Source organism: Camelus dromedarius, chromosome 8, assembly GCF_036321535.1.
Source record: "Camelus dromedarius isolate mCamDro1 chromosome 8, mCamDro1.pat, whole genome shotgun sequence".
Lineage (NCBI taxonomy): Eukaryota > Metazoa > Chordata > Mammalia > Artiodactyla > Camelidae > Camelus > Camelus dromedarius.
In genome coordinates this window covers 82,078,631-82,102,879 of record NC_087443.1, presented here as the reverse complement: position 1 = coordinate 82,102,879, position 24,249 = coordinate 82,078,631, and the positions used below count along the sequence as shown (strand labels likewise).

General features: G+C 57.4%; 1 protein-coding gene across 1 annotated transcript in view; it reads left to right on the top strand.

The window, feature by feature from the left end:
* TCERG1L (transcription elongation regulator 1 like) overlaps positions 1 to 24,249 on the top strand; it is a 172,353-nt gene that overhangs the window by 31,558 nt on the left and 116,546 nt on the right. The window contains exon 4 of the mRNA XM_064488626.1: positions 7,189 to 7,371. Within this exon, the coding sequence (XP_064344696.1) occupies positions 7,189 to 7,371 (183 nt within the window). The remainder of the gene's footprint in view (positions 1 to 7,188; positions 7,372 to 24,249) is intronic.

Genomic DNA, 24,249 nt, shown 5'->3' with positions numbered 1-24,249 from the left:
TTCCTTGTTCTGGGGAGCTGGGTGTCAGGGCACAGGACAGGACGCCCTCAGAGGACAGGGGACGAAGGAGGAGCCTGCGCTCTTGATCGCACCCGGCCCTCCCTCCTCCCCTCTGCTCATGTGCCACCAGAGACCCCAGAACCACCTCTGGTGAAGCCGCTGCACATGCACGGCTGTTTGAAGTCACAGCCCAACCAAACAGTCGTGTTTGCAGACATAATTACCAGTTGGTAGGTTCATTGCCTGGAGGCGAATCTGTTACTAAATAGATGTAATAAACTGAAATAAAGTGACGACTGTTGGCTGTGTGGACGATATGGCTGAGCAGGGAGCGCGGCAGCTGGGCACCAGGCGAGGCTCCTGGTCGTCAGAACCCGCCGCCGACCCGGTGTTCACTCCACACCCTCTGCGTCCTGAGATGAAGGTCTTTCCGTCCTCGTAGTGTCCTCACAGGTGAGGCCTTCTTCCTGCTCTTTTGTAAAGATACAGAAGTTAAATGTCTAGCATTCTATCTATTCTGCAGCCCATGGGCAGTTACAACCCCAAGGATCCTCCGTTGCCAGGGAAGCCCCTCCAGGTTGAGCGTCCCTCCGGCAGAGAGGCCAGAGGCCTGGCCGGCAGGGGAGGTCCTCTCCTCTCCCGTTCTTCCCCTGAGGGATGCAGCCAGTGACGGAGACCCTCAGGCTGACAGCCAGCTCTGTTTCAGTGCAAGCCTGTGGGGAGAGAAGAGCTGGGGGTCAGGAACAGACCAGGCTGCCCGGTGTCTGAGAGGACACCCCTGAACCCAGCACCTTAGCCCGCCTGGCATCTCAGCCTGAGGCTGGATGGCCTAGGTCCCCTGCCTGTCCCACTGTCCCAGTCCCTGGGCCACCAGGCTTTCTTTTCTTCTTTTCTGCTGAATCCTGGGAAAAGCAAACTCCAGATGCTCTGGGTTCCAGTTTTGGAAGCAGGTGCTAGGAGGGTGTCCGTGAGCCCAGCAGGCCACAGAGGGACCCCCGCCCTCTCCTATAAGTACATGAGTGTGTCAGTGACCACAGGGCCCCATGCGGACGGCAGGCTGGGCTCTGGCAGCACAAGGGAGCAAGTCTTTAAGATGCTCCAGTCCCTCCAGGGGTCCAGACTGGAGGGGGCTCGTGTTTAGCTGGATGGGCCCCAGCCAGCCCTGCCGCGGGGCTCAGGGCAGACCACGTGGCTTCAGAGTTGGTCCGGTCTTTTTCCAGGGCCGTTGTGAGTCTTTTGAGCCTCCCTGGGTCTACGTCTCTGGCTACAACAGGGCCATAGAAGTCGTCCTTCATGTGGCTCTCATGGGGTGGTTCAGAGTAAAGATGCAAACAGAGCTCCTTGGCAAGTGTGGCCTTCAGAGAGAGAGCAGGAGCCAGCAGTAGTGACAGAACCTACAACCCAGGGTCCCCGTGGTCCCCACAGTGGCCGGCAGGCGCGCTCTCCTCTGACTGCCTTCGAGGGAAGCACGCGGTTAATTACTGTTTTACTTAACAGATTGATTTTTATCAGTAATCCTTATGGGAGAGCACTGCTGGCTTACCTCTTAGCTGGCTTAGCGGCTTTTTTTTTTTTTTTTTTTTTTTTGGCTGTACTTCTTACCTCAGTTTATTTACTCAGCTAAGGGATTCTCAGCAGTCCTTTGGGGAAAGCAAGTTATGATAATTACTTATCAGCTGGCACGATTTATTGAGTGCCGGCTCATCTTCCAAAACTCAGCTCAAAAGGCATCTCTCCCGGAGCAGCTGGTGTCCCCGGGCCCTGGTGGGCCCTGCGCACCCCCTGGCTGGCATCCGCGGGCAGCAGGGACCTGCGGGCCACTGTTTGCATCGGTGTCTCCTGTGGCATCGTCTTTCCCATAGGGGCTGTGTGCGGCCTGGCGCATGGAGATGCTTGATAAATGCCTGACCGAGGGGCGGGGCCGGGGGGGATGGAGACGGAGGGAGGAAGCGGCCAGCGGCTCCGCCCACGCAGGGATCCGAGGTTCCGCCCACGCTGGGCTGGTGGTGACGTGGCATCAGCGGAGGGCAGACCCCTCCTCCCACGGCGCATGCGCTGCCTCTTCAACCAGCCCAGAGCGCTGAGCTCACCTGGCTCTCGCTCCCGGCTTGGAGGCTGGAGGCTGGGGGCTGAGTCCTGCACCCGCAGAGGAGCCAGGCACAGCGCACCTGGGCCAGGCCTGGGGGCTGATGGGGGCCTCGTGGGGATGAGACCTGGACCCCTTCTCCATCTCATCCACCAACCGCGGCAGCAGTTTCATCCACACTGGTTATAACCTTCCATCTCCACTCATCTCATCCACTCGATTTTGTGAACTAACTGGCAGGTGGTGCATTTTTATATGTAAATGAATGAACTCAAAGCAGATTAAAAACTATCTTTCCAGGGTTTTTTTTTTTTAAGAGACAGGTAAAATTGACTTTTTCCCCCCGTTTTGGTTGACTCACTGTTTTTGAGAACAGAACCATGTGATGATGAAGCTCCTCCCACGCCCTCATCTGTGAGAAGCTCCTGCCCAGCACCTGTTTCTTTTGCATCATTGCTGGTTACTTTCTCATCCTTTGCTGAAAGGTCACCTTCATCCCGCACAGTAGATGAAGTTCAGTGACCGAATCATCAGGTGGCCCGTCCCTGAGGTCACTTGGTAAGGGGAGACGTTAAGAGTCCCAGGTCTTTCACGCAGGCTCGCGCCCGCAGCCCTGTCTGAGCGGGGCCGACGAGCGGCTGGACTCAGTGAAAACACCTGCAGTGAAGTGAATAGAAACGGGGCGGGGCTGGATTTACTGAGACGTTTGTGCGCAGCTTCGCCGTGTGCGGACGTCACAGAATGACCTCACCAGACTGGCGCAGGCACGCCCGCAGTGCTCCCCCGGTCTTGACCCTGGACGTCCCTCCTGGGACAGGCGGTACGTGCAGAAATTACCTTTGTACACAGCTGTTTGTGTCGCGTTCGTTTATGACGAGCACCACCGATTAGGATGGGCTGGGTACGTGAACGTGGCAGGTTTGTGTGGCAGGTCCACGGCCTGGGATGCTGGGCTCCAATTAACCACTGGGCTCGGGAGGGCCTTTCCATGATGAGGGGAGAGTTTATCCTCACGCCCCATGGAAGGGCAGAGTGTGCTGCTTGCTGGCGGCCCGTCACCAGCACAGCCGGAGCGCGGTGCTGGGCACTTCCAGTCGGTGCGTCACAGGAGATCATCAGCGTTCAGCTGCAGGACCCTGGGCACGTTTTCATGTCTCATTTACTCCATTTTGTACTGTCTATAACATGTTTTTATTGTTGAGTAAGACGACATGTGTTGCATAGTGGGGTTTTTCCTGACTTTAAATCTGTGTGTGACGACGCTAAGACACCACCACACGCACGTGAGGACGGCTGACACCTGCAGCATCGACACCACGCACCAGTGGGGCTCTGGGGCCATGGGAACTCTCGTTCGTTGCTGTTGGGGACGCAAAACGGGGCCACCACTTTGGGAGACCGTGTGTCGGTTCCTCCGACAACTGAAGGCAGTCTTACCACGTCGTCCAGCTGTCACACTGCTCGGTGTTTACCCAAATAAGTTGAGACCCTTGTCCATACAAAAACGTGCACACACATGTTTATAGCTATTTTATTCATAATTGTAAAACCGTGAAGCACTCAGCATATCCTTCCTGTAGGTGAATGGAAAAACTGTGGTCCACCCAGACAGTAGCATATTATTTAGTAATAAAAAGAAATGAGCTATTTTCCACGAAAGGACACAAAGGAATAAATACATCCCAGCATACCTCAGAGATACCGCTGGTTCCGATCCAGACCACTGCCATGAAAGGAATGCGGCAATAAAACAGAATTCTTGGCTTCTAAGTGCATATAAACGTATGTTCACAGTATACTGCAGCCTACTAAGTGTGCCGTAGCGTTATGTCGGCAACAGCGTACACGCCTTAGATAACTTCTTGCTGAAAAAGGTTGGCTGTCATCGGAGCCTTCAGCAAGTTGTGATCTTTTTGCTGGAGAGTCTTGCCTTGATGTTGCTGACTGATGGAGTGGTGGCCGCTGAAGGCTGGGGTGGCAATTTCTTGAAATAAGACAACAATGAATTCGCCACACCAATCGACTTTTTCTTTCATGAGCAATTTCTCTGTAGCACGTAGTGCTGCTCCATAGCGTTTTACCCACAGTTAGAACTTCTTTCAAAATTGGAGTCCGTCTTCCCAATCCCGCTCACTGCTCTGAAAACTAAGTTGCGGTCATATCCTTTGCTGTCATTTCAATAATCTTCACAGCGTCTTCACCAGGCGTAGACCCCATCCCGAGAAACCACTTTCTCTGCTCAGCCCTAAGCAGCAGCTCTTCACCCACTGAAATGTTATCATGAAAGGGCAGCCGTTCAGTCTCCTCCTCAGGCTCCACGCCTAAGTCAGCTTCTCTTGCTGTTTCCACCAAGTCTGCAGTGACTTCCTCCGCTGAGGTCTTGAACCCCTCAAAGTCATCCATGAGGGCTGGAACCAACTTCTTCCAAAATCCTGTTAAGGTCGGTATTGTGACCTCTTCCCACGCATCACAAATGCTCTTCATGGCACTTCAGATGGCGAATCTTTTCCAGAAGGCTTTCAATTGACTTTGCCCAGATCCACCGGAGAAACTGCCACCTGGGGTGGCTATAGCCTTGTGAAACGTATTTCTTAAATAATGAGACTCAAAAGTCAAAATGGCCTAATTCCAGTATTACTGTGTCTCGGGTGTGGGGAGGCCTGAGGAGAGGGAGAGGGACCGGGCAGTGGCCGGCGGGCAGAACTGTCAGAACACGGAGCATTTATGCATTAAGTTCGCCGTCTTATGTGGACGTGGCTTGTGCCGCCCGAAACAATTGCCACGGCAACATCAGATGCCACCGACCACAGACCACAGACCACAGACCGCCGCAACAAGTACAGTAACCATGACAGTTCTGAAATGCGGCGAGAATCATCAGAGTGTGACAGAGACGTGACGTGAGCAGATGCTGTTGGACAAGTGGTGCCGATAGGCTGGCCCCATGCCAGGTTTCCACAGCCCTTCAACCCTTCAACTTGTAAAGAAGGTAGTTTCCACAGTGCACAGTCAAGGGAAGTGCAGTTGCACGAGGTGGCCGTGCTGCCACGTGGCAGAGGCCAGGCTGAGAAGGCTCCGTTCTGTGTGGCTCCCACTGTGAGGCCTTGTGGGAAAAGGGAAACCGTGGAGACAGAAGGCAGATCTCAGGGGCGGTGGCCCGTGGGGGTGGAGATGAACAGGCAGAGCACACAGGGTTTCTAGGGCAGTGAATTCGTCCTGTGTGATGCTGTGCCGTTTATCGTGCATCTGGCAAAACTCATAGAATGTTCAACACAAGCAGTGTGTGGTCAGCTCTGGACTCTGATGAATAACAGTGTATCAGTGTTGGCTCAGAAGGGGTAACACAGGGCGACCAGAGGGGAAACCGGGTCCGGGGGTGTGTGTGGGCTCTCTGCCTCCTGCTCAACTTGCTGTGCGAAGAATTAGATGTTCATCGACAGATGGCTGGATACAGATGCGGCATATATATACAATGGAGTGTTACTCAGCCATAAAAAAGCAAATAATGCCGTGCGCTGCAACGCGGACGGACCTGGAGACGGTCACACTAAGTGAAGGAAGTCAGACAGAGGCAAACGCCATGTGACACCACTTATACGCGGAAGGAAGAAATGACATAAATGAACTTACTTACAGAACAGAAACAGTCACAGAAAAGAAAACAAACTTACAGTGACCAGGAAGGAGAGAAGGGTAAATCGGGAGTCGGAGACGTGCAGATACCAACTGCTATGCACAGACTAGATAAACCGCAAGGTCCTGCTGGGCAGCACAGGGAGCTACATTCAATAGCTTGTAGTAACTGGTAATGAAGGAGGGTGTGAGGGGCGGGGCTGTGGCTCGGGGTGGAGCACGTGCTCATCACGCACCAGGCCCTGGGTTCAATCACCAGCCCCTCCATCAACAAATGAAGAAACAAATAAACCTAATTACTCCCCAGAAAAATAAAGAAGAAAGAGATTATGGAAAAGAGTGCATATATGTATAACTGAACCATTGTGCTGCACACCAGAAACTAACACAACACTGTAGACCAACTAGACTTCAATTTTTTTAATGTTAAAATTTTAAAAATTAAACTTAATCTTAAAAATCTGTATATGCCCATCATAGGGCCTTTGGAAATTACAAAAAGACAAAGAGACACAATAGGATCAGGCGCTGTGTCCGGACCTCAGTCGGCTCCCAGCAGAGCAGCCAGGGTGAGGACGTGAAATGGAAGTCAGAGCACCCCCCTCATTCCACCTCCTCCCACACCTGCCTCTCTGAGTGGAATCCTAGGTCAGCAACGTGCCTGTGTCCCTGCAAACCTGCCCCGCCGAGTCCCTCATCTCTGCCCCTTCCCCAGCCCCTTCCAGCCTCCCTGGCCTCCTTGCAGCTGCTGGAGCACACTGGGTAGGCGTGCGCCTCAGGGCCTTTGCACCCCCTTCACCTCTCCCCAACCTGCTCTTCCTCAGGGGCCAGTGTGGCTCCCTGCTTGCCTCCTGCAGGCCGTCACCTCTGCGTCCCCTTCCCAGTGAAGACCCTCCCCACAACCCCATTTAAAGCTGAAACCCGCCTACCAGTTCTTGGCCCTTTTCCCCGCTTTCCTTCCCTCTAACCTGTGACATGAAGCAAATCAACAAGAAAAGCTTGCACGTGTGTCTTCCCCACCTGGATGCGGGGCCCCTGTGGGCAGGCCTCCCGTCTGCCTGGGCCACTGCTCTGCACCTGAGGGCTAGATCACCTTCGGCGTCTAGAGAGCCACGTGCAGCCGTGTTGAGTGAGTGACGCTGTCGTGTAGACACACAAGTGATCGCGTAATCTGCTCTGTTCGCTGAGCACCGCAGCAGCAGCAGCAGCCAAGTTACTTCTCTTTCAGGCAGGCATGTCCCCTGGTGCCTGCAAGCCTTGTGACGTCGCCCCCCCCTGCACAGGTGACATTTGGGCAGGATGAGAGCTCATCACGTTTATTTCTAGGACAGTGGCCCCGGGCTCAGGCTTCCAAGAAAGGGGGTTACCGCGCTCTTGTCTTCTGGGCGCTCGCATGTCGCATAACGAAGTGGCATAGTCCCCAGTGGGCTCCGGGTGTGCGTGCTGACCTCCCTGTCCCTCCTCTGCAGGTGGCTGCCACAACAGTCTCAAGCCTGTCGGCAACGGCCCCACCATTGCCATCGCCGCCGCCGCAGCCATGGTCTCCGTGGACCCGGAGGGGCTGGGGGGCCCGGCCCCCTCCAGCGTGCAGCCCTGCCACTTTCTGACGTTGGCACCCATCAAAATACCCCTGCGGACCGCACCCTTCTCCGGTAAGACAGAGCCGCTCTCTCAAAGCCTTGGGCTGGTTCCAGAGCCCACAGCATGGTGACCAAGGCAGGAGCCTGCCAGCGCCCAGGCTCACAGTTCCCTGGGTTCTTGTGCCAGGAGCACCGGGGGGGGGGGAGCGCTCTCGGGGGGGATTCCGTGGGCTCGCTCCTCTTCAGAGCACACAACGGACCTCAGCTCCGTCGAGCAAGGTCTCGTGAGTCCACCCAGGGGCTTCCTGCCCTAACGCAGACAGTTTAAAGTTTCTGTTTAAAGACGTGGGGTGTCTCTTTACTAACTTCACGGGGAGCGATGCGCGTGACTGAGGAATTTCTAATTGTCTTATGTGGAGCTTGGAAGAAAGCAAAGGGAAGGTGCTGGAAAATAGTTAAGCCTCTGAGTTAATGAAACGCACAAACGTGCAAAGCTCAGACTTGCAAGGGGCTCTCACTGAGTCGTCCCTCCTGGGCCGGCCAGCTGGGCCCAGTCTGCACACACGGCGGGGTCCTTCCACCACGGCGGGACCTGTGCGGAAGCCCACTGAAGCGGCCACCGAGGCGCGGGGTCCACACGTGCGGCGGGTGTGCTGTTCTGAGTGCTCGTGGCGGACGCGGGGCCGGTAGGCTTCGTGGTGCTGTGCTGAGACGTGCGAGGAAGGGCTCTGGAGGGAGATGAGGGCCCTGGTCCTGGGTCGGCTGCAACCCTGCGGTCTAAGCGCGTTCTCGCTTGTGCGCGCTCGTCTGCTAACTGTGGCCAGGACTCCGTGTGCCCAGGCCATAACAGTGAGTGCAGGTTGGGCCTGCCCTTAAAGCGACAAGAGCAGCCTTGAGCAGGAGTGGCACTTAGTGAGGGCTGGAGTCTCACGAGCTGGTGCCGTTGCCTGGCTTGTGGTTTTTCTCGTGCTACGATAAGGTTTGGATAGAAATTCTGTGGGATGATAATATTAATTCTCTACTAGAGTTAATGCTAGGATTGCACACTAGTATCAGATTAATTGCTAGGGGATCAGTGACAGGGAACATCGCTAGGTTGTGAGAGAGAGGGGTGTGTGTGTGTGTGTGTGTGTGTAACAACCTGGTTTTATTATATTTCAGTTGTGGGAGTGCCCTTGGTTTTCTGGGCTTCTTTCTAGTAAATCTGATGTGGTCTTCCCGACGCTGGACCCCGGCTTCCGTACTTCGAAGTTGACTTGATAAATTGGGCGGTTAATAGACTGTGGTAGTCGCAGGAACTTACGTCTGTTTCGGTTTGTCACTGAGCAGGCACTTCAGGTGCGATGGGGAAATAAATAAAACACGTAGATAGTCTCTTGTGTGGAACATAATTTACAGCTGTGTCAAGATTTTGGTTAAAATCCATCAGTTCATTGGTGTTTTTTAATGATGACTTACTGTTTTCTGAGCAGATTAATCCTAGAAAGAACCCAAGACCAAACCCCGTGCTCCCCGGGGGCGGCTTCGCTCTGCACGTTCTGTTGTGTGATTTATACAGTGACATAATAACCAGGCGTCTCTCCATGTCTGTGTTTCCTAAGGATCTATGATCAAATCTGCCACCATGTGCATTCAGTTAGAGAAAGGCCGCCCCCACAGTGTCTGTCCTGTAGGTAACGGCCACGTGGGCAGCCAGGGAGACCAAGGGGCAGCCCTCGACAGGTGGCTTCTGAGGCTGCCTTTGTCATGCTGGCGTTGACCCCTCTGCTCTGGAAACCCTGATCACTACTGGGTTGAAACAGGGGTGGCGGCCCGGACCGTGGCCCCAGCCCGGCGGGCGGCCTCTGAGCTCCAGGGCCAGTCCCGGGCGTGAGCGCAGGGGGTGGCGCTCCCACGGCTGCCCCGGAAGTGGTTCTCCGGGAGGCAGGGCCGCCTAGCCGCGCTGACGGCCGCAGAGGGCACCTGAGAGAGACTGCCCGCGCGCAGGGTGGAGCCCTGCACACAGTTCCCCCGAATGCTTTCTGAAAACCGAGGCTTGAAGGAGACGAGGGCAGACGCTCCGTCTACCAGAGCTGTGTTTTAACCACCGTCGGTGGCCCCGTGAGGTGACATCGGGTGAGGCTGAAGCGCTGCCCGTCCTGACATGTGTCCTCAGCGGAGGTCCACGCGTTCTGCTAGCAAGTCCCTAAGCCCCTTCACACAGGTGCCTGGGGCGGGGGTGGGGAGAGGGGAGGGGGGCTGGGGGGCGGGGCGGAGGGGACAGATGGCACCGACAGCAAAAGACACCTCCCCCCAGCCCAGAAGAACGCAGCCCTGTGCCGTCTGCTCCTCGTCCAGATGGACTTCACTAAAGCCAGTAGGCGTTCACGTGTCTGCAGGTACACAGCCCTGCTTTCATTCAGACGGCAGTGATTCCCATCTTAGACAAGTGAGCCTTGCATGCACACCCTCGGCTTGGTAATCAAAGCCAGGCGGCCGGACGCCCAACGCGCCTTAGCTTTGCGGCTCTCAGCTGAGGGCAGTTCTGCCCCCAGGAGACACTAGCTGATGGCCAGGGACAGTTTTGGTCTCTGCGGCCCGGGGGTTGCTCCTGGGGTCTCGGCCGTAGAGACCAGGCCTTCTGCCGCACGTCCTCCAGCCGAGGGCAGCCCTGTGGCGGAGGGCCGTCTGGCCCCGGATGGTGGCAGCGCCTCCTGCGAGAAGCCCTGGTTCACGCTCTACAGCTGCGTCTAAACGGCACCAGCCAGGGCTGCTGGGTAAAGACGCTCGCCCGGGGGGGGCTGACCTGGCACCTGCCGGATCTGCAAGGAGGAAGGAAGATCGGTCACAGCTTACCCTGAATTAGATGCCTATAATGTGATTTAGAATTTCGAGGAAGATACCCTGTTTAAAGAACTCACAATCCGTTCCAAATTCAACCAAAAGCTGGGTTTTCTCTTTCCAAGTCTTGCCGCCACGTGCAGCCAAGTCGCACCTCCCTGTGGCTCTTCCAAAGGCCCTGGGCTCGCCTGGGGTCTCCCGCTGGCCTCGTGCTCAGTCTGTTCACTTGCTCGTCCCCTTCCCAGCCTGTGAGCCACCTGCTGGGGGCGGGGGGGGGTTCCCTCTCCCGCCCCACCTGCTGCGGTGCTGGGGGCTGAACTGATGACCCCGTGCAATGCGCTCCCCAGCAATGTCCCAGGCTTCGGTGTCCTTTCTCCTGACTGCGCGTCGGGAGGTTGGACACAGCCCATTCCACCAGGAACATGACTCTAGGGCTGTTTCTCTCATGCTCGCTCCTGAGTCGGGGGCGAGGTAGAAGGAAGGGCAGGCGGAGCAGGGGGTTTGCCTGGAGAGATCCCGTCAGAAGACCCTCGAACGTGGGCTGGGAGCCGGGCTGAGGGAGAGTGAGGGGTGGGTGGGCTGGAAGCCTCTCCGCGTTGCTGCCTTTAAGCAGGTCTCAGCTGAACCAGTTTGCCCCGTTCTCAGCTGGCCCTTCAAGCCTTAGCATTTCAGGTTAAAGAAGGAACACGTTTCGGGGAAAAAACGTACCTTGTCTCCTATTTCTTAGTTTTTAAGGAGAACGTGAAGTTCTTCGGGGAGACGGGAGACGTCGCAGAAGGGCTTGCCCGAGCGATGGGGACTTCCTTCCTGGTCCCCCTCCAGGCTGGACTCCCCGACCTGCGCCCGCTCGGCCGTCCCCTCCGCGTCACGGGGCGGGGCGAGGGGGGCGCCCACATTCGGGGTGGAAATGCCGCGCAGCGCCAGCGCCGGCCCCGGTTTGATGAAACAGATGAAGTGATTCTTTTATTAAGGATGCTGGTAGCTGTTTTTGAAACTTCACCCACTGTTTCGTAAGCATTCGAGTGAAAAAGGTGAGACATGAGCGATGGCGAGGGTCTCCAGTAAAGCAAGGGGCTCTCGAACACGACGATTAAGGAGTGCCATCTGCCTCGGAGCCGTTTACCGCCTGTTCTTGTGCTTCCAGAACTATTCAATGGTCTAAATTTAGCACCGTGTCCTGCCACAGGGCAGCTGGGAAGTGGCTGTTCTTCCCTCTGTCAGGAGCCTACCAGCCGGGCTGCATTGCAAGTCAGGGAAGTCGCCAAGCCGGGGTCTCGGCGCCACCCTGGGGCCGCCTGTGCTGGCATGGCTCTGCCGTGGCCAGGCAGCCTTCTCTCTTTTTATCCAGGAATTGTTTCCTCCTCCACCATCATCAAAAATGTCATAATACATATTAACATTTTAGAGATTTGTAGCAACAAAAATCTTGCCGCAACGTAATTACTCACACCCCAGAGGGCCTGCGACGCCGCTGGCTTCTGTGAGGGGGGCGCGTGTGTTTCTAATGGAGACACTGAGCTGCTGTTAGCAGGAAGCTTACTTGGATTTAAGCAAACAAAAAAAGACTCTGTACAGCTTGTCGTCCACAAGTGAATGCGTGTTAAGGGTGCAAGACACAAACAGGCAAGCAGGTGTCTTGACATTTGGGCCGTGCCAGGTGCAGAATTTTCTAAGCGGAGCCCCCACTGCCCCTATCAGCAGGGAAGCGTGTTCCAGATTAGTCCATGTGGAAGAGCCCTCCTGCGGCCTGTCTGCCCTGGGCTGCCCCGCTCCTGCCGCCTTCCCATCTGCATTGCCACCTCCAGTTCACTCGTTCTTTGAAAAGCAAAATTGGCGATCCACCTTGCACACAGAAGCGCGTGTATGTTCGTGCGGGTATAAGGGACGCGGATACAGCAGACCCCCCACGTACCTCCCTCCCTCTGAGCCCAAGCAATTAGGTGTTTCTGTCCCCCCAGCCCCTTCAGGAACAATTACTCTCCTGAACGTGTGCCAACCATTCCTATGCTGTTTGTTTGTTTGTTTGTTTTAAGAAATATGTTTACATACAAGCATTATTCCCAAAGCATATACTTCAGAATTTAGGTGCTCTTTGAATTTTATGTAAGTGTAATCATGACTCGCACATTCTCCTGTGATGGCCTTTTCTGCTCAAAATGATGGGTTTCTTTCCTGATCATCCCTGCTGACCTGGTGATGCAGCCACGTTCACTATGGTGTAGCATGTGTGGGTTGGCGCGTCGTCCGCTCTGCCACTGGCAGGGCTGCATCTGGGCTGGTCCCTGACGCGGCCGCGCAGTTGTCCCTCCTTCCTTTGGGGTCCTTGGTGTTCCTCCCAGGTTTGGGATGCGGGGCAGAGGGGGTCCTGGCACAGATCTCTGCAGCCCGGGGTGTGCGGGACCCTCTCCCTCCAGTGTCCCGGGCACTCTTACCCTAGATAACAGCTCACCCCAGCTTTACCTCGGCTCCCGTTTCTCCCTCGGGCTCTGGCTTGGGAGACCAGTTTCCCGCTGGACACCTGCACTTCCGGATGGCATCTCAAACCGTGCTTTTCCGTCAAGGCAGTATTGATTTCCCACTGCGGTCCTGCTCAGAACACAGGACAGAGCCAGGGAGCCGGTTTCTCCTGCAGCCTTCTGGGCGAGCGAGCCCCTTCTTCCCGAGTTCTCCCTAATTCGTAAACTGCACCCCATCTGTCCAGCTGTTTGAGCCCAGCACCCAGGCGTCATCCTTGGTTCCTTCTTTGCCTGACCCCTCACTTCCAGTCCATCAGCACTGCTGTCCCTCCTTCCAGTCTAGGTCCCACGCCTGGCTTCCTGCTCCAAACCAACGTGATCTTCCGACCTTTTGCCTGGAGCCGCTGCCCGTAATCTCTCTGCTTCCTCTCACCCTTACCAGCCACGTTCCCACACAGGAGCCAGAGTTCAGTTCTCAAAGAGGCACCTCAGACCAAGCTTCCCCCTGCTGAAAACCCTCAGTGACTGTCCTCCACGGGGCATCGAGCAAACCCTAACCTTCTCCCCAGCGCCTCCCAAGCCCAGCGTCCGTGACCCGGCTGACGCTCTGGTGCCGGTCCCGCTCTCCGTCTTCCCACCCGCCTCACCCGCCTGCCGCTGGTCCCTCAAACACGTCACGTCTGGCTGCCTCAGGGCCTCTGCGCTGGCCGTTGCCCCGTCTTGGAGGCTCTCCCCTGTCACCCAGGCCCAGCTGAGAGGGGCCCTGTCCCTCCGTCCTGTGCTGAAGTCCCTTCTCCTCCCCTGTCGCTTACTTTGCAGCGCTTCTCCCTGTCTGGGGTGATCCTGATGTCTCTCTGCTGCCCGCCACCTCTCAAGCCCAACGCTGGACCCAGGCGGACCAGGGCCTCCTGAGTTGTATTCGTCACGAGCCACTGCCAAGGGCAGTGCTGGGGGCAAAGCCGTCTCCCCGCGACTCTGCTGAAGGAAGGCATCTGCCCCTGCGTTCTGTCTGAGGGAGGGGAGGGTGACGGGCCCGCCTGAGCATGTGCACGCTGCACCCCACCCCGGCTCAGTCCTCACACACAGGGGAGGAAACGGGGCAGCTGTCCACATGCCGGGGCCTCTCGGGTGCTCGGGCTGTGGAACCCGGCTCCCGAGGTCACTCTTCACCACGCGTTGACCGGGACATCCAGTCCGGAGGCTCAGCAGGAAACCAGGCCATTTGCTGAGGGACTTCAAGCTTTCACCCTGAAAAGGCTCTTGGCCCCCATACAGCTCATCCCATTCCTTAAGCTGGGAGACAGAGTGGGAGGTGGGTGAAGGCCTCCTCACCTGAGTGCCAAAGACAGGAAGGTAAGAGCCAGCCCAGAGCTCGGCCCACCTTCCCGAGGGCCGTGCTTGTCTTTCGTAAGCACCACCGTCAGGCCCTCCTCCCACCGACCCCTCCCCCACCAACCTCTCCCCATCAACCCTCCCCCACCAACCCCTCCCCATCAACCCTCCCCCCACCAACCTCTCCCCCATCAACCCTCCCCCACCAACCCCTCCCCATCAACCCTCCCCCACCAACCTCTCCCCATCAACCCTCCCCCACCAACCTCTCCCCATCAACCCTCCCCCGCCAACCTCTCCCCATCAACCCTCCCCACCAGCCCCTCCCCCATCACCCTCTTCCCCGCCCCTCCCCCAGCCCCAGTTCACAATCAGCAGCAGAGCCACTGTGCTCAGATCCGTGACCTGCTGACCAGGACTCTGGTCTGGCTACTGGCGCCATAGCGATGCTGACTACATTCAGCCCTGGGGCCCGTCCAGGCAGAGGGGACTGCCAGGCTGCACTCACACACGGGGGGCCTGCGGTATGATCCCTGGGCTGGGCCTCGGCTCCTCCAGGGGGTGGCATTTTAAGAAGAGACTGGGAAGGACTGTGAGCAAACAGGCCTGCAGACAGAGGAAGGGGCTGTCGCTCTCAGGGAGGAAATCCTCGAAGGGGCTTGGGTGCTGCCTGAGGTCCCAGGGCTGCGGCCACGAGCCGGCACACTGTCTGCCCCCAGTGGCTGTAACTAGAGCGGCCGCTCCTTCCTGGGCCGCCGGCTCGCCTCGTCTGTGATGACAGCCCTGGTGGAAATGGTGCCCGTCCGTGGCCAGTGGCCAGAGGCAGCAGGAGTGGCACCTGGTTGGGGGGGAGGGGATGAGGCGCCTGGATGTGCACTCGCTGGGGAAAGCCGGTCGCGGGAGCCCCTGGGAGGGCCTTCAGGCCCAGCTGCTCTGGTTGTAACTCCCTGACAGACCTTTGGTGTGTGAGCAGGACCAAGGCCGCACACAGAACCGTGCCTGTGCGGGAGCGTGCGGGTCTTCGCTTGCTCAATGGCCTGTGTCGGTGAGGGAGCTGGCATGTTGCTCTCGGGTGCTTCCTTTCGCTAAGGAGGGGCTGTTGGAAGGTCCTATCCATGGTCTCAGTCTTATCAACGCCGAGGGTTAGAGGGTGAGCTTCCTCATCCAGCAGCATGCGAGCTCCTCACTGCCTTAAAAAGTCAGCTGGAAGCTGCGCCCATCAGCTACTGCAGGAAGGAGAGGGGGAGGGCGCTGCGCTGGAGCAGACCCGGGCCAGCGCCGGCTGTCACGTCCGCCTCCCATTCCCTGATCTGATGTAAGAATGGCTGTGCTCAGACCTGTGTGATGAACGGCGTCCAGGATCCAGCTCACCAGCCGTGTGTCTCCTGGGCTCCCAGGGTTCTTGGGATGAGACTTTGCAAACTCAGGTGCACAGGCCATCTTTCCATTTGGGGGAAATGGTGGGGACATGGAGCCCTGCTTGGTGCCGGGGTCCCAGGCTCCCCAGTCCCTTGTCTCAGCATGCGTTAAGCCCACCCGGGGACAGGCTGCAGGACCACCTTCATGAGGAAAGGAAGAGAGGAAGGATGCTCCTGGGCGGACCCTCAGACAGCAGCAGGGACACGGCGTCAGAGCTGACACCCGCATGCTAACAGCTGTGCTCCCCCTGCCCCCCGCTCCCGCGGCCTTTCCTCTCCTTGTGTTCACATCCCAGCCCCTTCCTGGAAGCCCAGTTGTGAGCTGACCTCGTCCGTGGTGCCTGCCTTGACCCCTTCTGTCAATCAAAACCATTTCAGCCTTCAAACGCCTATCCTGTGCCTGGTCTCACCTGTCACTTAACTGACAGTGAACTGTTCAAACGTTTACACGTGGCCTGTCCACGCTGAGCGTCCACGGGGCAGAGACCACAGCGCCGTCTCCTCCCCGATCAGCACTCAGAACAGCTCCGAGAGTATGTCCCGGACGGGAGACTCGGCGGCCGGAGGAGATGCAGGGACTTCTGTCAGTCAAGTAGGCTGACTTGTTACGATTACAGCGCGTCACACAAGAGCCCCCTCCCTGTTTATGCAGCAGGTAGCCAGCACGGTCTTTTCCTGTTGTGGCCATGTAAGTACAGCCCGATGGACTGAAGGGGGGAGCAGTAATGGCACATTTCCTCCGAGAGGCGTTACTGCGTTTCCTTTCAGCTCCAGGTCCCCGTGCACAGCTGAGCAGCCTTATACTCGGGGGAGCGTGGGCGCTGGTGAGTCCTCCTCTAGCCACAGAAAGTGTCATCGGCTGCAGCTCATTTGCCTTCTACCGGGGGAAAGCAGCAGTGCTCTGGGCCGTGCAACATCAGAGAGCGTTGCAGGCACAGAGCCGGAGAAGGACCACGGCGCACACAGACGGTCCTGTGTTGTCCACGCCTGGGGCCCACTTTGAGTGCGGCTGGGAAGTCGCCCCACATCACCTGTCCCTGTGCACTCAGGGGTGGGCTGGGGAGGAGCCCGGACCCGCCAGGCCAGGTGTCCACGTCCCACTGGTCCCACTGTGAGGGGTGGAGGGAGGGCTGGGCGGGCAGAGGCTCAGAGCCAGGGGGTCTGGATCCCGGGAAGATGCGGCAAAGGGGAGCCCATCGCTTCAGGACAGAGAAGTAATTCCTGATTGTCTAGAAATGAGCTGACAAAATGGTCCAGCCCCCACACAGCCCTGCCCACCGGCCCCAGGAAGCTCTCCTCTCTCCACTCTGGTCAGGTCGGCTGTCAGCACCGGCAGGACACACAGGGGTCTCCCCGGCGCTGCTGCAGTCTTGGGCGGCCCCTTGTCCCCTTCCTTGTGCCCTGTCTTTCATGGGCAGCCTCTCTCATCTGTCTGTGCTGAGCCACAGAGACAGTTTCCTAAGCAAACTGGTGTGGGGTCCAGGCTTGCAGGTGGATGGGTCCGAATCCTCTCCTCTGTCCCCAGTTGTATGGAACACTTTGGGGTGAGATGAAGTGATGACTGGGGACCAATGACAGTTTACAGTCAAAAGGCTCTTAGCGTCTGAGTCAGAGAGCAAGTTCTGGGGGTCTCACTCTCCCTCACACACGCGCACGCTGGCACACGCTGTCTGTCTGTCTGTCTCACCCGCCCCCTCCCCCCCACACACAGTTTCTGCGGCGCAGGGAGCAGCTCCCCAGCAGCAGACATCTCCGGTACTTCCTGTTGGTCCCCGAGGGGGCCCCCACGTTTCGCCGGTTGTACCTGCAGCTCACCCTCCCCTTTGCCTCCCCTCAGCTCACACTGCAGCCCAGCTCTGATTTCAGTGACAGCAGGAAACACGTCCACGGGACCGGAACATCTCTGGGGACACCTAGGGTCATTCGTCCTTTTGTGGCCGTGACAAAGTTCTGGTGACGCCGCCTGGGGTCCAGCTGCTGCTGAGCCAAGGGCATCTTTTCCGGCTGCTGTTTACCGTTTCCTTGTATCGCTCAGCAATTCCCCCTAATTGTTAAGGTGATAAAAGCTCACTTGGGAAAAAACCGAGAGCCTAACTGAGAAATGAAAGTTCCCCGCAACCCCTCTGCCCCACATGGACTACGGAAGCCTCGCCAGCGTTTGCTCGCGGTGTAGACAGCGCTTGAGGGCTGCGTGTGGCTTCAGCCCCTGCCGGTCCCCTTTCCTTCCTTACTGCTGTGGACCACCGGCTGCTGGAGGAAACCCGTGCAGACGGCCCTGTCACCCCCAAAAATACGGAGCCAGCCTGGTCTCAGTCCTTGACCCTTCCGCCTCAGTGTGCACAGCCGCCCAAGCTGACGGGCGCAACCTCCAATACGCCGCCCCGTCTCCTGGCTCAGCTGTCGGCTCCGTGGCGTTACCCCCAGTCTCTGCCTCCTCCGTCCTGACGTCTACGCGACACTCCCACCTGTGCGTTCAGTAAACACCTCCCACTGAGCAGACCCCAGCTGTGCCCACATGTCCCGACAGGTCCATCAGACAAGCTGTCATGTTTGTCGTCGTCCTTCTTCTCAAGGCAGCATCTGAGGGGACACGAGCAGAGCGAGGACGCACGGTGTGCGGGTGGAGGGCACGTGAAGGACAGCGGCTGGGGCAGACGGCAGGGACACCGGTGGCCGGTCAGGCATCCTTTGGTTGTAGTTTTGTGGTCACGGAGGCTGCGCCCTGTTCCTGGAGAGGATGTGCAGCCTTTGATAAGAGGTCCGCGGCCTAACAGAGAAGGGCGTGCGCTCGCGCCCAAACCATCTGCTCTGCATTCATTATGTGTGTGCTGTTGTCATTTCCCACGTGTTGTGGAATTACAACGTCCGTTACAGGTTCACTTGTACTTGTAAAGGGGTGTATGCAAGATACATAACCCAGTTAATAAAGGACCTGATAGACATTCTCCAAAGAAGAGAAGCAAATGGCCAGTAAACACGTGGAAGACGCTCCACCGCATTAGTCATCGAGAAATGCAAATCAAAACCACGATGAAATTCCACTGCATGCTGACGGCTCGGCTAAAATAAGAAGAGGGACAATGGCAGGTGCTGGTGGAAACGGGGAGGAATTGGAAGCCTCGTACACCGCTGGTGGGAATGCCAAGTGGTGCAGCTGCGCTGGGAAACAGGCGCGCGGTTCCTCGAGTGCGCAGACGTAGAATGACCGTGAGACTCAGCAAGTCCGCCCCAGGCATGCACTCACGAGAAATGAAAACGTATGTCCATGCAAAAACGTGTACACAGTTGTTCACGGCGGCGTTATTCATAACGGCCCCAATGCAGAAGCTGCCCAGATGTTCAGCGGCTGAGGAGCGGGAAAATTAGGTGCAGTCTCCCCAACGACGGAATATTAGCAATAAAAGGACCGAACCCGGACAGGGGCTGAGACACGGATGAGCTTTGAAAACATCGCGTTTGTGAAGGAAGCCGGTCACGGAACCGTGTATTTCTATGATTCCATTTCTATGAAGCGTCCGGAACGTGCAAATCCACAGCGACAGGACGCAGACAAGTGGCTGCTTAGGGTGAGGGCGGGAGCAGGAGGCCCAGGTGGAAAAAGGAGTTGATGGCTGGTGGTCTGGGGTTTGTTTTTGGGGTGATGAAATATTCTACGATTGGTTGTGGTGATGGCTGCACAGCTCTGTGCATCTAGTTAAAAACCATCCTTTCGGACACTTCAAGTGGGTGAATCGTATGGCCTGTGAATTTCAGCTCAATAAAGCTGTTGCAGCAAAACAACTTCACGACCGGCCCCATTTCACTCCCCCTCCAGGGTCAGCTCTGCGGGGAGGCATGGAGCCCACCTTCTTCCTGCCACTGCCGGCTCTGTGCCTGCAGGCCGGCGGCACCGCCTGGTGGAGGGGATCGACTCTGGGAAGCTCTGGGCAGCCAGCTGTCCCCGGTCTCTAAACCCCTCCGTCTGCCCCCTCCTTCAGCCATTCTGGAACGTGCCCTGTCTTGGGAAGGAGGATGCACATGAAATGTGGCCCCACGGGGCTACAGAGGTAGCAGGCGCCCCAGGGCGCTAGGGGCGTGGTTCCTTCTGCTGCGCGGATGCCTTCAGGAACAGCTGGATCCAGGCGCTCCCAGCCGTGGGACGGTCTTCACTTCAGTAGCCCTTCAGGTGGGAGGCCTCACACTCTTCAGATGCGTCTCCTCACACGGGAGCCAGGACAAGGAAGCATCTTCATCTTTCTTTCTCGTTTTAAAGATGATGGGGATCAGAGAACTCGGCATGTCTGTCCAGAATCCATCACGTCTCCTCTGGTTTGCTCAGTAACTCACACAGGTCTGAGTGTGTGCAAATGCTTATGCGGTTGTGTGCTGGGGGGTGTGTGTGAGTGTGTGGGCATGTGGCTCAGGTTGAGGCAGAGGGCCAGGTGACAGTGCCGGTGCCGGTGAGGGTGGGGGGAGGCAGCTTTCAGGAGCGTATCTGAGAACCATTTGGAAAACAGTAAATGGCCCGGACCTGTGGGTCCATCCAGGGTGGACGATGCAGTGAGGGAAGTCAGGAAGTTCTGCCCTAAACTCTCCTCTGTGATGTGTCCTCGTCCGTGGGGATCTTTTCATCATTTTTCTCCTATCTTGTCCTTCTCATCAAGTGAGAAACTCCTCTGCCATAGAAACCTTATCTTCTTCCCGCGCGCCAGGGGCTCACCCGGGGGGCTGCAGGTGTGCGAGGTCATTTAAGGAAGGGGCTCCTGTGGGGACAAGAGGGTAAACAGGCCGTGTCTGGTTGCCGCACCGGTCTGCGTGCACGCGTCTCAAAATGCGGAATAATAAGAACTCGCAGGTGTAATTTGTTATCCAATATGTAATCATTTCTAGTAATTAATTGAAACAAATTACACACCTGAGGGAATTTGCTCCTGCCCAGCACGAACGTGCCTGTAGGTGCGGCGTCCAGTGACAATGCGCCTGTTGCTGCGCATGGGGTGTGTGTGTGCGTGTGTGTGTGTGTGCGTGTGTGTGTGTGTGAGCGGGTGCACAGCTCCTCTCCACGTCTCTACTGGAGATGGTGCTGGGCTTCATCCCTGCGCAGTGTTTTTTTTTTAAACAAGTTGATTTTATTTATTCATTTTTTAATGCGGTCAGTTGACTTTTCCTTTTTTTTTTTTTTTTTAGAAATTTTTACCCATTTTATTTATTTAATTATTTTTTATTTTATTTGTTTTAACGGAGGCACTGGGGATTGAACCCGGGCCCCTGTGCATGTGAAGCGTCCGCACTACCCCTGAGCTGTGCCCCCCATCACAGGGCTGAATGAACTCAGGTGCCAGCCTCTCTACACCTCCGTGAACTTGGGGATTCTTGGAGCCCAGGCACCTGAGGGGCCTGGGAAGGGCTTTGCCATCTGTGTTTGAACACGGAGCACTGGGGACCCTGTCCCCGGAGCACGTCGCTCCAGGTGCAGACTAAGGGTGCCCACTGCCTGCCGTGCTCAGAGCGGATGAGGGCATCTCACCCCCCCGGTAGTCCCGCCCGAGGGGCAGGTGACCCCAGTTTTCTCCTCTGGACCAAGCCCCTTGCCTTTGCTGTGACTTCTGTCACACCCCTGGGTGGCCCCTGGGTTCTGGCGCATGCAGGCAGGGACAGCCACAAGGAGGAGCCCTCTGCAGGGTCAGGGTGCAGGAGGGAGAGGAGGGGGTGTCACGGCCCCCAGCTTTCTGCTTCCCGCTGCCCCTCCTGCAGCTGGTGAGGTCCCGCCTCCCTCTGCCTGGTTTGCCCGCTTTCCCACAGCCGGGCAGGCACACGCGGCGGTGTTCCGCTCCAGCCCCACTGTTCCCAGCCTGCTCACCGCCCCCCCCCCCCCCCCGGCTCCAGCATCTGGTCCTGGCCTGGCATGTGGCCCGCTCCCCTCTCCAGCCGCCGCCTTCCCTCCAGGCCCAGCACTCCCCGCAGCCCTTGGGAGCCCCAGGCGTCTCTCCACGGAGGTCCCGGCCAGCTCTTGCTCATCCTTGAACCCTCAGCTGGCGTCGCCCCAGAAAGCCTCCCCGAGTGCACCTGCATGTGGGGCACCTGCTCGTCTGTCACCGTCCATTCACGCGGTGCCCACCCCCACTAGACTGTGAGCGAGCCCGCGAGGGCCTGGATACACCGTGACCCTCCCTCTCGCCCCCGGACAGCCGAGTACCCCACGGCGGTCCACCAGTGCTCGGTCCAGGATGAAATCCTGCCTGGTGGCAGCAGCACCCCTCCCCGCTGTGACCCTGGGGGCGAAGGTGTCAGAGTCAGGAGATGTGTGATGCTCCAGGGTGATGCAGACAGCCAGCGACCCTCTGCCCGCACACCTGCCCGCAGAGCGACCTCTGCTGCCCAGACCAGGTCTCCAGTCCAGCCTCCCCTCAGCCCCGCTGCACTTGGCTCCCTTCTCGGGTGAAAGCAGCCTGTGCGCATTTCCCAAACGTGTACGGCGCCCGCTGCATCCCTGCCGCCAACGCAGACCTGGACCAGCTCCGTATTAGGACAGGATGTTAACTCTTAACCAGAGTGAATCACGCCAGGCCCTTTGGGCGGCCCCACCTCTGGTCTGAGCCGTCACCGTTTGAGACGCAGGAGGACTTGTCCGCGAGGCATGTGGTTTTCTGGGAGGGTCACGAGCGGCTGACTTCGCCGTGTCTCAGCTGCTGCGCCCGGAGAGCTGTGCCTTCGTGGAGAGAGAACGCAGACGGAGGAGAAGATCCCATGGACGGAAGTGGATGCTTTATTGGCGAAATTACTTACGACACTTAGGAAGCTAAAGCCGTTGTAAACCTCTCAGGTTTTTTTTTTTTTAATTTATTACTTTAAACCTATTAACAAGCTATGATGTTGGCTGTTATTTCCAAAAATAATTAATCATAGACGAACTCAGAGAACCCCGAAGAGGTTAAGCCGGCGGCACCGCCTGATGGATTAAAGGCTGTAATTAATATCACTCCCGCAGCCTCCTTCCACTGGCCTCTGTAATTATGTCTCACCAACGCTTTCTCCAGCGCGTGGCGGGTCGCAGTGCCCTGCTCCACACACCAAAGAGGCCCCTTCGAGGAAGCATGAGGTCCTGCTGGCCTTTCGTGGTGCAGATCCATCCCTGAGGAATTCCGGTTCCCTGATGGGAAGGTCGTGACTGAAGTCAGGCTCATTTCCCAGCAGCCTACCCCGGGGTCCGGGCGCGGGTGACAGTGATGCTGTCTCCGAGGCTGGGGCTTGGCTTTTTCCAGGCGCCACCAGAACTGCCCTGAATGGGGTTTCTCTCTACCGGGTGCTCCTGCAGGCCCTGCCTCTTCCCATAATCACCGCAGCTCCTCCTGCTGCCCCAAGGCAAACACCGGCCCCACCTGTGCTCACGGGATGGGAGATGTGCCAGGTCTTTCGTGATCCCCCGCCCACCAGGGGAACGGCATCGCACTCCAGGCAGCAGCTGAGCGGGGTCGGGGGGGGGGGGTGCTGGGGACACCCAGGCCCTTTAAGTCCATGGTGCTACTGAAGTCACACAGTTGACCGTGTCCAGAGGGAAAGCAAATTCAGATTGCACCATGATTTCAATGGCCATGAGCTGGAGGAATCCCGTCCCGGCTGGTCACTTGACCAGAACCCGTCAAGGACATCCCGCCACACCCAGGACGTCCCAACACTGAGGTCCCGGCAAGGCCGGCAGGGACACAACGTCGTGTGCGAGGGGGCCACTGTCTGCCCTAAATGTCCCCCGACCCCAGGTGGTGAGTCTGTGAGACACTACTCTTGAATCCTTTCCCCACCACACCTTAAATCCTCTCTGTGGGCTGCTGAGAGTGCCCGCCCTCAAGTGCCCCCGGGCCGCACCGCCCACTCTGCATGGTTCACCCCCTGGGGCTGCCCGATGGGGACTCGCCCCTCACTCGCTCCTGGGCGCGCACCCTGCCCCGCGTGTGCCTGTCGTGTGGTGTGATGCGTCTGGCACCTCAGCTCTGCGCCACTTCCCGAGGCTCTAACTTCACAGGTCTTCACATTTACTTTCACTCATGCATCTTACGCACTGGAACAGAAGACCAAGAGGGAAAGTGAGGGTCTCGTGCTCCAGGGACGCGCGCCCCACCCCAGAGCCCGCTTCCTTGGACGGCTAGTACTTTTATGTTTTTGTTTTGTTTTTTTTTTTAATTTTCATCAGTTAACTTTTCCATTGTAACCAGGCTGTTGATGTTTTCGTTTCTTGATTTGTCGGCTTTAGACAATGGCTGTTGACGTCTCAGGAAAGGTGAGGAATGGTCCGAATCCTCTCTGGCCGCATGATGGGAGAGTGAGCTTTTGCTGACAAAGCAACCCTCCCAGCGCACCACCCCGGGCAGGGGGCCAGCGGGATGGCCACCTATTTAATGCGTGATCTGGCAGATCAGCAGTTTGCGCTGAGTCGAGGCGGCGGTCCTCTCCCTGGTGTAACACTCTTGAAAGCTCTGTGGGTTTTCTGTGCATCGGATTTGACAAAAGCCACACCCACGCCCTTTGCGGAGACTCAGCCGTCAGCGGCGGCAGGACGAGCCTTCTGCAGGCTTTCAGCGGCCAGAGTCCTCAGCGGCCTTTTCCCCAGCTGCTGACGCCAGCCCGAACCATTCGGAGGCCTTACCGAAGTCTTTTACGGGAGCTGGTTTTACTCGGTTTGGGGCCCAGGCCCCACTGCACTTTGAGGATCACTTGCAGCTGGGGCCTTGGGGTGAGAAACAGGTTCCTTTCTTCCAACTCTGCACGTCTGGGCCCCTCTCAATTCTACTTGCAAACGGAACAAACCTTTCTTCAGCTCGTCTTGCCCGTCTCCTGCCTCGTCACCAGCAGACCACGGCAGCTGACTGACGCCTGCAGCCCTTTGCCTGGAAATCATCTTCCCAGCTCAGCGACTCTGCTCACTGAGTGTATCTTCCACCTTCCAAGTG